The 15997-nt window shown below is 38.8% G+C and overlaps 1 protein-coding gene across 1 annotated transcript; it reads right to left on the reverse strand.

Annotated features, from left to right (window-relative positions):
• Positions 1-513: 513 nt before the first annotated feature.
• On the reverse strand, positions 514-14805 carry slc6a16a (solute carrier family 6 member 16a). The gene is made up of 12 exons (XM_023957649.2): positions 14596-14805; positions 8642-8861; positions 8372-8529; positions 7724-7850; positions 7457-7632; positions 6093-6203; positions 5737-5978; positions 5441-5621; positions 4348-4549; positions 4113-4272; positions 3867-4029; positions 514-1537 (listed from the first exon to the last, which is right to left on the reverse strand). Exons 2-12 carry the CDS (start codon positions 8859-8861, stop codon positions 1193-1195), a joined length of 2085 nt encoding a protein of 694 aa, XP_023813417.1. The 5' UTR covers positions 14596-14805; the 3' UTR covers positions 514-1192.
• Positions 14806-15997: the final 1192 nt, after the last annotated feature.

Genomic DNA, 15997 nt, shown 5'->3' on the forward strand with positions numbered 1-15997 from the left:
GGATAAAGGTGGAAAGATTTCATGTAATCCATGGACACCAGTGAGGATCACAAATCATTGAAGAAAAAAGGTTCAGCGCACTGTCTAGTGGGTTTAGTTGACCCAACTCCCAATGTTAAAGTGCCTAGGATAGCACAAGGGGTTATAGACCCACTCCAATTAAAGCTGTGTTTTGGATTTTTTTAACGTGTTCTTGTAGCATTTTCTAGAGATGGAGAACATATATAAACAAATATAAGCTTAAAATTGCATTTTTGTAATCGTTTTGAATCAGGAGCAGATGAAAAAAATGCTGTTTGAAAAAGATTGTAGCATGTGATGTGCAGCCTACAATAGCAAGCCACAAACTCTAATGTCTAATGAAATGTTCTCTGTTCTTAAATCAGGTTTTCACAGATGATCCCAGCAGATGTGGGCGTGGTTTTCCTTTCTTGCACACTTTTACACTCTAAGACAATGAAAAGGGGATGTTTTTTAGTATCCTCCTTGAGTTCAAATACCACATGAAAAATGTTCAAGCTGATGCCGTCCAGATGTTTATTCAAGTTGCCACAGCCCTCCGTACAACACTGCTACATTGCATATTTGCTGGAAGACACGTACAAACTTTGCCACCGTTTTGCGAGGTAAAATGAACCAGCTGTAATACACTGCTTTCTAAATGTAACTTATTTTTGTTCTCAACAGAAATGTTTAAACACACACGCCCACGCAGTCATGCAAACACATCCCAGTTTCTCAGCTCAGAAGAAATTCATGCAAACTGAAACTATCACAGCTAAAAAAAAAAACTAAACTAAAAGCTTATTTGAACTGCTTTCTCTGACCGTCAAGCTGGACAAACCCAGTTGGATGAGTTGGTGGTTGATCCATTTCATACATTGAAATAAAATATTCTTTGAAAAAGCATCAAGTCCTTTGGGGTTTTTTTGCTCTATGAATACCGTAAATACTTCTTTTTAAAGAAAAAGAAGATTGAACATTCCTTTTAATTCACCAGCATTTATATACAGATTATTTGGCTCATCCACACTTTAGTATTTGCTGAAGATAAAGCTGAAACACAGATTCCTCCTCTGATAAAGAGCAAATCTGTAAACCCTTAAAGTCTAAAAGCTTGTTATTCCACGACTTTTCCTCCAACAATTTGGTTTAAAATACTGTCCTATCACAAACGAAGTCTTGAGCACTTTCAGACCCCCGTATCTTGCTCCTCCTCTTCCTCATCCTCCTGTTGGGGCAGAAGCTGGTACTGCTCATTGCCGACTGGCAGAAAGCCGATCCTGTGATGACCCGCGTCCTCCTGAGGGGGAGCGTGGTGAGAGTTGGACTCCAGCTGATCGGTGGAGTTGCAATGGGTGTACAGCTCACGGTGCATCTCACGGCCAGGTCCTTCTGGGGATGGAGTGGCACGCATGCTGCGGCTTTTTAACACGGAACGAATGTAGCCGATAGGCACCGGCAAACTGGCAAAGACTATGAGTGAGATGATCATAGCCAGGGCCCAACCTGGGTACTCGAGAGTCGTCTCAGAAGCCTGCAAGGAAAGAGATAAAGCATTCATGTACGGATAGTATAAGAAATCAGCACTCGCCCTCTATGCAGAACTTAAAAAAGAATAATTCTGCTTATTATTGTTTATTTAAAACTGGTTTTCTGTTTTTTTTGAAGACTCACTCTGATGAAAATGTTTTTTTTTTTGTGTTTTTGATATGTTCTTGTGGCATTTTTTCAGTGGTGGGCCGTCAGAGCCTTCAAGGCCTCCTCTGAAGGCCTAAAAAATATCTGAATCATGTGTTATATGTATTATATTTTGTCCATGTCTACTCATTAGAACATTCCAAATGGTCTGTCCGATCTCTTATATTGTGTTTATGATGGTCAGGGCGGCAGTGGCTCAGACAGTAGAGCAGGTTGTCCAATCACTGTAGGGTCGGTGGTTCGATCCCCGCTCCCCCCAGCCAGCTGTCATTGTGACACTAGTGACACCTCATCCACCCTGCCTCCAGTGCGGCTCCACTTGTGTGAATGTGTATGAATGGGGTCAGAGGGGCCGTAGGTGCAAACTGGCAGCCACGCCTCTGCCAGTTTGCCCCAGGGCACCATCACCAAGTATGAATGAGCAGTAAACGGATAATGGACAAATTGTAAGTGCTTTGAGCACCAAGAAAAAGTGCAGATAAATTATTATTATTATGCTGCCCCATACAGACATATTTCCACATTGGACTATTTAACCAATCGCATCCTTTGTTGCCAGGCAGTTCCGAATGCCCTGTGATGCGAAATCAATGTCGGTCATTCATTTCTCTCAACCAATCAGATTTTGAGTTGGTGTCAGCAGGGCCTTCTTGCAGGCTTAGGGAACGTCAAAGTATTCAGACCTTCTGATTGGACAGAAGTTTCAGGAAGTCACATGCAGCCTTACCCAGTTTGACACAGAGCCACGGAGCAATTTTTGAGCTGTCGCAGTTAAAAACAGAGCTGACTGCAATGTATGCCATGGATGATTTTGCAGGAAAATCTCCCACTGATCTCCTTGTCTTTCTTCCTCAGAAAAATCTGAGTGAGAACATGAGCAGAGTACAGATGTGAGTGTTTGGCACTGACCACTGCGTCCACTTGAGGACATTTTGGGCTCTAAAGCAAATTGAAACGTACACAGAAACACAATTGAACAGACTCGACTCTCAGCACTGGCCTTGATGGCAACAGAAAAGCACTTCTTGATGGAACTGAAGCGCGATAATCTACATGACAGGGTGATGGAACTGTTTTTGAGGAAAAGAGAGGAGGATGGATTTACTCTTCAAATAATCCTATTTTTTGACGAGTGAAATGATAAATATCATAATGAATAATATTCCAAATGTATGTGATTGTTTTCAATGTTTTGTGATGGCTGTAGTTGCATAGCAAGTTTTGTTTGCCTTTTTGTTTATTCAGTTTTTTTTAGAGGCATAAAAACGGTTAATGAGGGTTTGAGTGTTTCAGACGTAGCACTACTGAAGGCCCAGGTGTGTAATGCACGGTCTGCCTCAGCGTTTTTCTGATGATGAAGGACATAAATTAGAAAAAAATGTATTTCTGAATATTTCTTTATTCAAATATTTACGAATCAAGAGCATATCTGTGATGTTGAAAATACAATAGGCAAACCAAATGCTCCCTGATCCGAGCTTCTAAGCAATGGGAAGGGGAAAGGGGGGCGGGGTTGCTCCTGCCCACAACTAAGATTCAATTTCTACTGCCACTCTACAGAAACTATGACTTAGAAAACGACACAAGTTATTGATTTTGGCTAAAAACTGCACAATCCTAATTAAAAGACGACTGTGAACGCTTTTACGATTGATGAAAAGATTATCGGAGTAGGACTTTAAGAAAACGAACACATAGAAACCCAATATGCATCAGTTAAATCAGTCCATTTTGAATGTGTGAGCAAACGGTTGACTTTTCTCAGGCTCTGTGCCTTGGTATTTAAAATGTTGTTAAAACATCACACATGAAAAAAAAAACAGTAAAATCCCACTCATAGTTTACAATTCATGGGTTGAAAAGCAGCTTAGATAACACTTGGACTGAGAGAAAGTTTAAAACTCCTCACTCAAAAGCTTTAAGCGCTTGAAATGAAGACAGAGGTTTACAGCAGCTACCAAAACTCTTTCAACAATCACAACAATAATTTGAGCACAAAACTAAAGTGAATGAAGAGTTTTCAGGAAAATAATTTAACCATCTTTTGATGATCTAAAACCCCAAAATCAGGAGGGAAAACAGTAAAGATGGCTGTGAAAGCCTGAAATAAAAAAGCAGTTTTCCACAGAGACTGCAACAAATTCATATCCAGTCTGACATCTTACCGTTTGTTGATTCCAGGCAGTGTATGTGGGCCTCTTGAAGATCATACGCAACAAACTGGCAGCCAAAAGACCCACCATGGCCAGTAAGCACACATACTTCCACAGATACTTGTACACCACCGGAGGGCGCCACTTGAGCATGATTTCAATATCATCTAAAAAGCTGCAGATGGAGAAAACACTTAGGAAACAAAATGAAACTGAGCACTGGTAAAATATGAAAAATAACAATAAAATGTAGCATACCGATCTGTGCCGTAAACCCACGCCACACTGATCGTCTCAAAAATCACAACAATAACCAGAGGTAAAGTTGCAGAATAGTCATCAAACATAGTCACAAAGTAGTTGCCAGATCGCTGGGTGAACAATAATCCAATAAGAAAGCCCAAAGCACAGCTAGACACTAGAAAAGAAAACAGAATTTGATGATGCTGAGCAGACCTTTGTGTTTGAACATGTACTGGCACAAGTGTCGTACCTGTGAGTAAAGTTCGGTGGCGCCCGAGGAGGCTAAAATTGTCCATGAGAGGTGTCAGGATTCCCTGCATGGTCCCAAACATGGTGCTGAGGCCCAGGTTGAGCAGCATCAAAAAGAACAGAGAGGACCAGAAGGGGCTTCCAGGAAAAAGAGCCATCACCTCAGTGAAGGCAATGAATGCCAAGCCGGTCCCTTCAACACCCTGCACAAAAGCAAGGTGACGGCTCAGAAGACTATAAAACAGAACCGTTTTTCACATACAGTGGTTTCTTGTTTATTGTGGGAGTTGCATTCTAAAAATAATCCCCCCAAAAGAGCATAAAGTAGGACTATAGATGTTTAAAGGCTGTAACACCACATATTTCTAAGACAACATTTTCTGTCTTGTTTAGACTCTCAAAGTTCAAACCTTTATAGAAAAATAACAGTACGAGGGTAGGGTACGAGTTGCTAGTGATCAAAGATTGATATACATTTGATAAGCTGCGCATATTCTGAACAGAAGACACGCCACGGAGGAGATTGATTGACAGCCTATCAGGATGCAGAACACAGTGTACTAGAAAAGAAATTGTGAACAATTGCACTGAAATAAATCAGCAAAAAAGTGAAACCGCAAAAGGGGAGGAGCACTTTTTTCCTAAGCTAAATAAACACTGAAGTCTGTTGATCTCCATCTGTTATTTTAGTGTCTTTTTTCTTTACATTCTCACATCATGCTGACTTATATGTGTCTCCTCTTTATGTTTTTGTCTCTTTTCTGATATTATTGTACAGTATTAACAAGATTCCTGCAGCGTCTTGAGGAAACCCAGCAGAGTCTCCCGCATTCCACAGGAACTTGCTGAACTTTCAACAGAACTTCTGTCAATCATTTAAGATACAATCAATGCATTAAAACAGTTAAATGTTAATGTCATTTAATGTCAGTTAAATGACACCTTCAGCTTCCAAGATTTTCCGGTTAGTCCTCTAAATTTTCTCCTTCATCGCCTGTCTGGCTCAGGTTTAATGAGTTTAGATCAGATCTCTGGAGGGGATTTTCACTTTCTTAGACTCATGGTATAACATGTTCTTAACATGTCAAAGATACCTTGTTCATCTCCTCCTCTAGATTGCAGTCCGTGATAGTTGGGCCCAGAAAGGATCTGTACTGACTGTACCACTCCCTGTACGCAGGTATGGACACTGAGCTCGGGTCGGTCATGTTGAAATGAGGCAACCAGGGTTGATGCGATTCATTTGCCATCTTGAGGTTTAACAACCTAATATTTCTAAAAAAAAAAAAAAAGATCCAAACAGAAAAAGCTAAACAGACAGTTTCCTCCAAGTCACACATAAAACATCTGGATAAAATAAAAGTGCAGCAAAAAAAAGACACTAACATACTCGGCCACACAGTGGAGTGCGGTCGTTTTGGCTCTGAAACCCAGCACAACAAAAACCACCAGTGAGGCCAGCACGGACGTCATGAAGTTGATGCAGGACACCATTAGTGCATCCCTGTGGCAGTTGTTTTGAACTGGATTGTAGGAGGAATAAGCGATGACGGAGCCGTAGCCCAAACCCAGTGCAAAAAACACCTGCGTGGCTGCCTGCCGCCACACCTGCACGTTACCCCAGATCTCCAACTAAAAAAAAAAACAATGGAAATGCCACTTTACTGCTTTCCTTTTTCACCATAATTTGATAAGTGTATTAAAAAATACCAGTTAAGATTAAAACGCCTGCTTTGCACTGCTTACTCGAGGATAAAACATGTAGGTGATTCCATCCATAGCACCATCCAGTAATAACCCTCTGATGAGGAAAATAAAGAGCACAACATACGGAAAGACAGAGGAGAAGTACATCACCTGAAAGGAAAAAAAAAACAGAAAACAGATTTGGGATCAGAATGTGCAAAAAAGAAAGGGAGGAAATGTGGCATTTGTGTCATTTTTACACAACTCACATTGTATACAAATAAACAAAAAATTAACTTTTGTTGCATACTGGGTTTTGAGATGTTTACAACTATAACAGAAACAGGAAAAAAACAGTTAAAAATTTAAAATAATTAAGAAAAACAAATGCAGATTCCAAACATGGAATATTTGATACAATAGCATGCTTAACTGGACATGTCTGACAACAGGGGGTGCTATAGGTTTGCTGTTCTGCTGACCCAAAGGAAAAGCTGTTGGGACAGTCAAGTCCAGGGTTCTGCAATGATGAGCCAATCAGGTCGATTTTTCACTGACTATAACCCAGTAGGGGCCACAAAGCCATACTTCACCCTTTAGAAAAATAAAAACACTGATTTGTATTTATGTTATTGTTCCCATTATAATATAACTGTAATAATTGGTAATATAACACTCTGTTTTTTTTTAAATAAATAAAACTAACATAGAAAGGGAAAATATCAATTTTTCAAATTAGCAAGTAAAGGTAGTTTGAACCTTTCGACAAAGGTTTCAATGACTTCCTTTAAAAAAAATGCAGCCAGTGCCACATAAGATGATCTCAAAGCAGCAAATGTAATGGTAGGTAGTGTAATGTTAGCAGTAAAAAAAAAGAATAAAAACACAATTTCTTTTACTGCATCTCAGCCAGAAATGATGTCAAATTAACTAACTTAAATCAATTTATAGCTATTAAATGACTCTTTCTGTATGTTTCTAACCATAAGGCGCACTAAAAATCATTAAATTTGTTCAAAAGTAAAGGATCCGCCTTAATTCTGGTTGTGCGTACTGACCTCCAATTGATTTTCTGTGGTACATGGCACACATAAATCTGTCAAAATGTTTTCATTTGACTTGTGATACGTATCATCCTTCAACTGTTTGTGAATGAGTTGAATAAAGTTTGAGTTACTTTTTTTTTTTTTTACTTTACTATTGACTTCAAAATTACTTTTGAAAATTAGCCCTTTTATCTGTCTTTAACCAGGGAGCCACAATGGAGGAGCAAAACAGCCACATGTGGCTCTGGAGCCTCAGGTTTGGGAACCTTTGATTTTGATTTCATCTTTCACGGTTTCCTCTGACTGTTTTATATGGTTCAACTGTCCCTCCTCAGCTTTCCACTTGATTCTTTTCATTTTGGGCGGTGGTTCTCTTACCCTTGCAGAGGACTTGATGCCCTTGATCATAGCCAGAGACACAATGGCCCATGCAGCCAGCAAACAGCCCGTCATGATGGGGTTAAACTCTCCAGACTCCTCTATTGAGTTTGTGATGTTGAGAGCTTTTCGAAACCAGAAATACGACGTTGGGGAGCTGCTTGAACATTCTTTCACTGTTGATGGAAGACACAAAGCGCTATCGGAATCAGTTCGGCACAAGTGTAACATCCTTCTGTGCTTCAGTGTTTCTTGTCATGCGAGTACCTGTGTCATTGATGGTTACATCAATTGGACAGTGGTGCCAAGGGAGCGGATACTGGAAAGAATTGCCCAAGTAGAAGAGACTCCATGCAATGATGACATTATAGTATAGGGCTACATAGAAGCAAACCTGGAGAAGAAGGAAGGAGTACATGGAAAATAGATTAGCTTTATTGTTTTTATGTACAATGAATATTCTGCGTAAAGCGGTAAAAAGTGGACACGCCGACTTATGAGAGGGAAAATATTAGAAATGAAAGGTTAAAACGAGTTTCTAATAAACATTTGTGCTATTTAAGCTCAGAGCGCTTTAAAACTGTCTGTGTCGGCCTTCTTTGTTCTGCAGAGAAAGCTGTTGCATAACAAAATGCTAGCAAAAAAAATAAAAAGTACAGCGCCTCTCAAGTTACAGCATGACATGACATGAAGTCATATGTATTTCAGTTTCACACTGGATCACAAAAAAAGCTATAGCTTTTTGGAAAGTGTTTGAATAAAACATGATGGATACTTCATTTTAAATGGACATACTTTTGTAGATTTTATGTTATTGTGTTTTTGTTTTTCTACATTTTTCCTTACCAGTTCTGATTGTTAAATTATGTAAAATTGGGTTAAAGAAAAAAAACCATGCCAACTAAAAACTCTCACCACACAGCTGGAGTAGCCAATCCCCTCCAGTTTGGGGGAGATGTGTTTCCACACACCGATGCTCCCCTGCCGAATACTCTGGCCTGCAGCCAGCTCCATAAAGAACAAGGGAACTCCCACAATCAGTAAAAGAAAAATATACAGCAGCATGAAGGCCCCTGCAAGGAAAAAGGGATGAGGCTTTTAAAAGACTTTGAAATGTATAAAAAAGGTCTTTTTATACTTTTTAAGTTGCCTTTTTGGCTGAAAATAATCTTTTAGGTGACTTACCGCCTCCATTTTGGTGACAGAGGTAAGGAAACCTCCACACGTTTCCTAAGCCCACGCTGAAGCCCACCTGCGCCAGCACATATTGAATCTTGGAGTCCCACGCCGGTCGATCTGCGGCGCTGTCCACGGCTCCATTAGAACCCGTGGCGGCCGTGAGCTGAGTTTCAGACTGAGCTCCTCTGGACCAGGTCTCACTGCAGTCCAAAGCAGTCTTTTCCATCTTATTAAGAACAAAACAGATGTCCTGAGTTTACTATGGTAAAGTTATGGTGGAATTGTCACATTGCATTTGTAAGGAAAATACACAAATTTTAAGAATCAAAATTAGTCAAAAGTTAGTAAAACCATGCAAAAAAAAAAAACAAATTCCTTAAGATAAGGCTGTTCCTTATTGACAAATAAATATATATCATCTACAGTGAAAATGTGGTAAACATAAAATATTTGCACTTTAATCAACTTTACCCAAAAAATGTCAACACAGATCCTAAAAGAACTTTTTTCCTAAAAGTTCTGATATCCCGTCTCTGCTTTGGGTTGTTGAATTGTGTGTCATCATGCATGTCATGGTGTAAAGGACTCAGTTCTTTCATAACCTTAAAATCCATGCTGTTTATACCAGTAAATGTATTAGGAAAAACATCTTCCTGCTAATAAAAGTTCATCTCTTGTCAATTCAAAAAGCCGGTTGTTTGTTGCATCACAGACAAGTGGATTAAAAACATTCATGACTGGTTTAAAGTCCACTATCAGAAAAACACTGTGTGAATTTGTCTTGCATGGGACAACTTTTCTGTCTAAATTTTAGCAAAGCCCTTTTTTTAGACAAAAAGTTGCCTGTTCTCTGTACAAAACATACGAGTCAGTTGCAGACCCAAAAACCTTTGCTCCAGTTTAAGTATCGCTGCTTCTGAAAGTAACCAGTGTTACGACAAATAAGTAGGCACATCTTCTTTATCATTAAATCACATTATGCATCTTAGAATATTCACATTGTTTGAAATTACATGAAAAATGTTAACGAAAGTAAAGCTCAACTAAAAGTACACTGAATTTTTTGGGGTGTACAAATCAGTAAGAAAAAAATGTTGTTGCTACAACCTATTACTCTCCTAAAGCAGCCCCACACCATAATGCTACCACCACAGGTAAAACAATAAAAGCCCTGCAGGACTCATCAGACTTTGTGACCTTTTTTCTGCTGCTCCACAGTCCAATTTCCAACTATATTTGGAAAACCAAGGTGTTTCTATGTCTCAATAATTTACTTTTAATAATGCTTTTGATGTTCAATGTTTTTCAGCTGAATTTCAGTTAAAGTTGGAGGGATTCCCACAGACAGACATTCATAATCAGTCTAAGTCCATTGAGGACTTTTGTCACTTTGGTTTGTTCAATTCTTGCCTCTTTTTTTCTTTATTTTCACTAATCTCACTTGTTTTGGTGCTTTCTGATTCAGTCTAATGGGTTGTTGTTCTGAAACAGAACTTCAATCTTCTATAAAAGAGGGCAGTTCCCTTGATTACTAAAATTGCTGAAATTTCAGATTTCATTACCATCTCTTGAAAATCTAGCACAACAAAAAAAAAGGTGCAACAAACCTGTGTGGTTCCCAAGCTGCAGGAGTGTGAAAAGTCTGGCAGCCAGAAGCATTAACATCCGTGCACTAATGTCTGCAAAGATTGCTCTTGCTAAATCCGGTTACTTCTGGATTTCTGCACACCTGAACTGTCATTCAGCTGTACATCATAGACACACTGACGTTTGCACATTAGCATTTGAAACATGGCGAGGAAGTTTGTCCTACGAACCAATCAGTCCAAACTCAAGCAGTTCTGGAACAGTTCTGCTGGGTAAGAGGAAAACTCTACGAAAGTAACAGATTCAGCATAAATTATGATAATTTCATAAACTGATAGAATTTACTCTGGTTAATACAAAATGAGAAAAACTGAAAACACTCCTAACATTTCAAGAAATTGTTGGTATAAATATACTCCAAATAATTACCAGTTGCTGATTTTAAACTCACTTAACCCAAATTGCTTGGTAACATTTCATGCAACACACCAGTGAATGTAACTGTAAAGTGCTTAAAACTGTTACCCACTCTAAAGAAAATAGTCTTTTTGGTGTTTTTAACATGATTTTATGGCCTTTTTCTGAGGATTGAGAACATTTATAACGAAAATTAAACTCAAATTTGCGTTTAAGTATATTTTTATTCAAATCCTTGTGAAAAAGAAGCAGATAAATAAATGGGGTTTGAAAAAGGGGCTTATTTTTGACCTAGGAAATACGATGAGTGGGCCAAAAGCTCCCTGCTTGAGACCGACCTGGCCTGCACACAAGATGACAACTGACATCATTGGCCAGAAGTGAAAATCATACAACTTACCCCAACACAAACCCAAAACTCTTCCAAAGTGTAGAATGTTTTTTAAAAATAAGGCTTATAACAGTAAAAACCATCATTGTTAGGGTGTTTGTTAAAAAAGGTTTAATTGAGTACTGTGGGGGGAACTTCTGGTTCTGGCCGTTGATGTCTAAAGCTGCCCTGCACCGCTTAAACAGGGAGCTCTCAGCAACAGGGAAGGGAAAGGGGGTTGCCATGTTCCAACAATCCCACCCACAACTCAAAGGACTTAATAAATGTCTGCAGTTCTGCAAAAACTGTCCTAGAAAACGACTATTTTTTTTCTTCTTTTGGCTAAAAATGTCATAATCCTAATTAACAAGACCACTGGGGACGCTTTTCTAATAGCTCAATAGTTGATCAGAGTGCGACTTTAACATGATTATATGGTACTAAAACCAATATCTGGAAGAGAAGCTTTAGGAGCTTAAGTTTCTAGCTCTTGGATGAGATCGATAGATTTCTCAAGCCTAATGTCAAAGGGCAGTAATGTTTGTATCTTATATTCTACGTAAAACATGTAAAAAAAGGTTTCAATCGTGAAAATTGTTCATATTATTTTCTGTGGACACCCATGAGCAGCACAGTGATGTCCTGTCCTTCAGGAGAAACTCTCAAGCATCAACTCTTCACCCGCTGAATCTCCGGACCACAGGGGTCGCGGCTCAGAGGACTGGGCCCGATCCAGTGCGGCTTAACTCGAGCCCAGCTGGCTCCATGACATAACCAAGGAGGCCTATTTGAGCATGTCCTTGTTGGTATCAGCTGGGGAGAATGGAAAATTACAAGAGGTGTATGACCTAGAAAAAGTACGTGGCTGTTCAAGACACATGGCCCAGTAGGGCAGGTGCTTACAGAAATATAGACCCATAACCAGAGGAGTGCGAGGCTGCCACAAAAACATGCATACTCAAGTAGAGGGGCGGAGAAGTGAGCGCAGAGGGGGAGCAGGAGGGAGACTCAGCTGGGGGGTGTTGGGTTTACATTGGTTAAAAGTGTGGGTGGTGCTGAGGTGCATGAGTAGGCCTCATGGAGGCTCCAGCTGGTAAGAAACAGCAGAAAATTGAATTTATGAAAACTCGTGATTTTTTATTTTTTGTAAAGTGTAGCTTTGAGGCTCTTGCCACAACATTGAGTTTCTTTATCCATATACTATGAACCAAATTAACCGGAGAAATGTTGTTATGATACATGAACCAGCGAGCACACAACTCGCCTCGAAGAGAGAGCAACTTTCCTAGAAGGCTTCTTAAGACTTTCTTTTTCTTTTTTTTTACTTGTCCTGTCCAACAGCTCAACAAACAGATCAGAGCTGAAGACCTCTTGTGTTGGACATATTTTACTGTTACAACATGGGTTTATGAATCTCCTGACACGTGAGGTGTATATTTGAATAAACCCCTTTTGCAATTTAGGCTAAACTTTATTTATATCGATTATATTTGTAACCGTTTTTTGTTGGACCGGACGGAAAAGAAGAGGAGGGAAGAAGAGACAGGGGATGTTAGACAGTTAGAGGTAAGACTTTTTCTGCTTACAACAGAACTAAAGTCTATTTTGCTCTCGATTTTTCTGCACATATATCCAGCAGGCAGACACAAAGCACTCAAAGGTTTGTACATTTTCTGCCAGCTGTTAAGTCAGGGAAAACATCAGTTCTGAACTTGGGAGATGAACAGAGGCTTGTTGCATCACTTTAAGACGCGTTCCACAGCAAACTGAGGCACAACGGTCTCCTTTAATGCAGTTGTTTTTTCAAAAACAAGCTGAGATTATTGTAAATAATGTTGTTAGACTGGAGCTCGTGAACACAGTGTTTCTGAGAAACTGTGTTTATAACTTTCTCTGTACTGATCCCTGATGTTTCCCTGATTCCAACATGAAAATATACAGCAGAGTGAAATCCAAAATACTTAGTAAAGATTGCCCTCAACTCCAAACAACTTAAGTGACTCTTTTACTCTTTCCATTTATATATATGTGTACATTTTGTGGTTGCATGTTAGACAGAAACCTGTGCTCCAGCTTGCAATTGCAACAGCCTTTTCCAAAGCCTTTTATATAGAAATTGACATGCCAGCATCATTCCGACAAAGAAGTTAATAGTTTTTCCTCCCTTACTGTCGATTTCTATAAAGAGGAGCATGTAAGGCAAATCAATGGATTATGATGATCAGGATAAAACATTTTCTAATCCTATTTTTCTTCTGGTTACTACACCAGTAAATGTAGTGAATGCAAACACAGATAGAAATCCCCTTCACAGTAACAAAAACAGCAGAAGCAGCATTATGCTATTATAAAAATGGAGTTTGCATTAACAAATTAAACAAATCTCCTCTAAATTTTGGAATCATTTTATAGCAATGTTGATTTAAAAAAAATGGTTTTCCACTTCATTTAGCTTTTGCGCAACACTTAAAGCTTTTGTAGATACAAAAATAAATCAGTCACCACTTCTCTTAGTGGTCACATCCGTAAATATGAGAGACAGTCTCACTTATGTTGGTTACCTTTTTAGGAGCAGACTTATTTTTTTCTCTGTTTACGTCTCCAGAGTGTCATGCAAAAGATAAACAGAGATAAAAAACAGTCGCAAAAAAAATAAATTTTATTCAGTATTTGTTTTGGCAAATTAACGCATTTTTTTCTCATTGGTCAGTATAATGACTTCTGCAAACCTCGATGGATGCAACAACAAAAATAAAATCTCTGCAATAGCTGAAAAAAAATGCTGTTTGTGATGCTTGTAAAGCAGCAGGGATGTTGAAGTTCAGTTCATCATTAACTCAAAAACATCCGAGGTAATGTTATATCTTAAATAAAGGCTAAAACATTGGTTTTTAGTTAGCCAAAAGAATTATAATGTTGCCTGATGGATATCAGCAAATATTCTATATTGTTCCTTTTAACTTATCTTCAATGCATCAGTGAATGTAACTGTAAAGTGCTTAAACTGCTACTTATTCAATCATTTCACATTTTATTTAAATATTTGATTAAAAATACTTCACCTGCACAATTATATTTGGGTTATTTTTGCCTTTTTTATACAATAAATCAAAACAAAAGTCATATTTTCTCTTTACTTTGTTTTTAACTTCATGTAAATGCTTTCAGTTTTACCTTTGCTCGAGAAACTTTACATTAAAGTACAATTATTTTTTGAGCAACTCTCATGCAGTGCTGCAAAAACCCAGCTGCCAACCATGAACAAGTTCTCACAGCTTCACTGAAGCCTCCAGCAGCTGGAAGCAAAGCCTAACACATCAAACATTCTACAACTAAGGCCCATTTCTGGTTACTCTAGATTCATAAAGAAAGAGGAAAATTTAGGGGCCAGTGTATATTTTTGCTGCTCTGTGTGCATTATACAAAAAAAAGAGCAATCTGTAGTTTTGAAAGTTATGAAAACAAATAAAAATTCATGCAGAAAATTGCCGATGAGCAATAAAACTGACTTTATAATCAATTCTAAGAAGATAAAAAGTGAAGTGTTCTGCAACGCCAACAGCACTTTGTTATGTTGTGAACGTACCACCACGCTGATGAGAGTTCAGTTTCCAGTCGTCCTGGGGTTGCTTTCTCTGCAAACTGCAGGCCTTCCCCTCCAAAGTCCAAATATGATCGAGTTGTCAAAGACTTAAAACCCACGAGGTTCCAACCCTGCACTTTCAACAAGTCAAGGCCACGTTTCAGGAGCTGCAGCTGCAGGAGCGGCTGAGAAGTTGCGTGGAGGAAACGCAGGAGAGGTTTAACAGCTGAGCCAATGGGGAGACTGAGGGGGCTGAGCTGCCCTTTCCAAAAGCGGAGGGGGGCTGACTAACACAAGAATACACTGCTGTGCTGTGTGTCAACACAAGCTCCTGCTGCAGATTCTTTAAAAAAAACAAAAAACTTTTTAATCGAAGGAGAAAAAGACAAGCCATCAAAACCTTTAAAACTGACCTGATTGACAAGATGGAAAACTTTAAAACTGTATTCCTAAATTATCTGAGAAAAATGAACAATTGCTTATTTGTTATTGTTTGCATGTAAACAACTGGTTGCACGTCACCGACAAATGCGCGTGCGCAGATAAACAAAAACTGCACCATGGGACCTCAACCCATAAATAATGTGTGAATCAGAAGATCAAAATGAAAGTTTATCTCCACCTAGTGGACAGATTTAGTCACTTTTTTGCCATTAATTCCAACATAAACTCTTATTCCTAATCAAAAGCAACTTTCAATGGAGCTCGGGACATAAGTAAAAAAACGTTCATAAATAATTTCCTATTTTGTGCACACAAATTTGTATTTTTTTCAAATATTTGTATTTTGTTACCACAATTTAGTATTTTGTGCACACAAAATATTAACTCCTGTGGGAAAAAAATACAAACTTCCGTAGAGAAAATGCTAATTTAACAAGATGCTTGTTGCACCCCGATCTTTGGTTTGGGAGAAAATTGAGCTCAACAAAATCAAGAAAAAAACTAGTTTCAGGATTATTGATATTTAATAGAGGATCAAATGCAAAAACATAGGTTCTACAGAGAAGTAGTTTACCATCAGTGCACAGGACCAAACCAACATCTCTCTTAAGAAGCAGACACAGTGTCGCCCAGAGTGAAACAAATGTCGCTTTTTTGGTCTAACTACGCCACTTTGGGGCGTCCCCCTGTATGGATCAGTGTGTTTGAACCTTGCTGCAAATGCAGGGTCTGATTCCAACTAGTTTCTCAGAAGTGGGATGTGTCTGCAGCTGGATGCAGAAGAGCATTAGGGAGGAGTCAAAAGGTCAATCCAGATAAAAATACATTCTTTCCGTGCAATAGAAAATACATTCTACAACACTCTGGAGAAACACACATTATACATTAACATGCAGTTTCCTGTTAAAAAAAAGTTCCAAACCCGCCTTGATTTCTGGACACGTAAGTAAAGGACAAACTA

This window comes from Oryzias latipes, chromosome 8 (genome assembly GCF_053564925.1).
Source record: "Oryzias latipes strain Hd-rR chromosome 8, Olatipes_Hd-rR_3.1".
NCBI lineage: Eukaryota > Metazoa > Chordata > Actinopteri > Beloniformes > Adrianichthyidae > Oryzias > Oryzias latipes.

Coding starts and splice junctions, on each gene's coding strand:
- slc6a16a (XM_023957649.2), bottom strand. CDS start 8,861: ATGGAAAAGACTGCTTTGGACTGCAGTGAGACCTGGTCCAGAGGAGCT. Junction 7,633..7,723: donor TGTAACCATCAATGACACAG/GTACTCGCATGA, acceptor TTCCATCAACAG/TGAAAGAATGTTCAAGCAGC. Junction 4,030..4,112: donor TGGGTTTACGGCACAGATCG/GTATGCTACATT, acceptor CTCCATCTGCAG/CTTTTTAGATGATATTGAAA.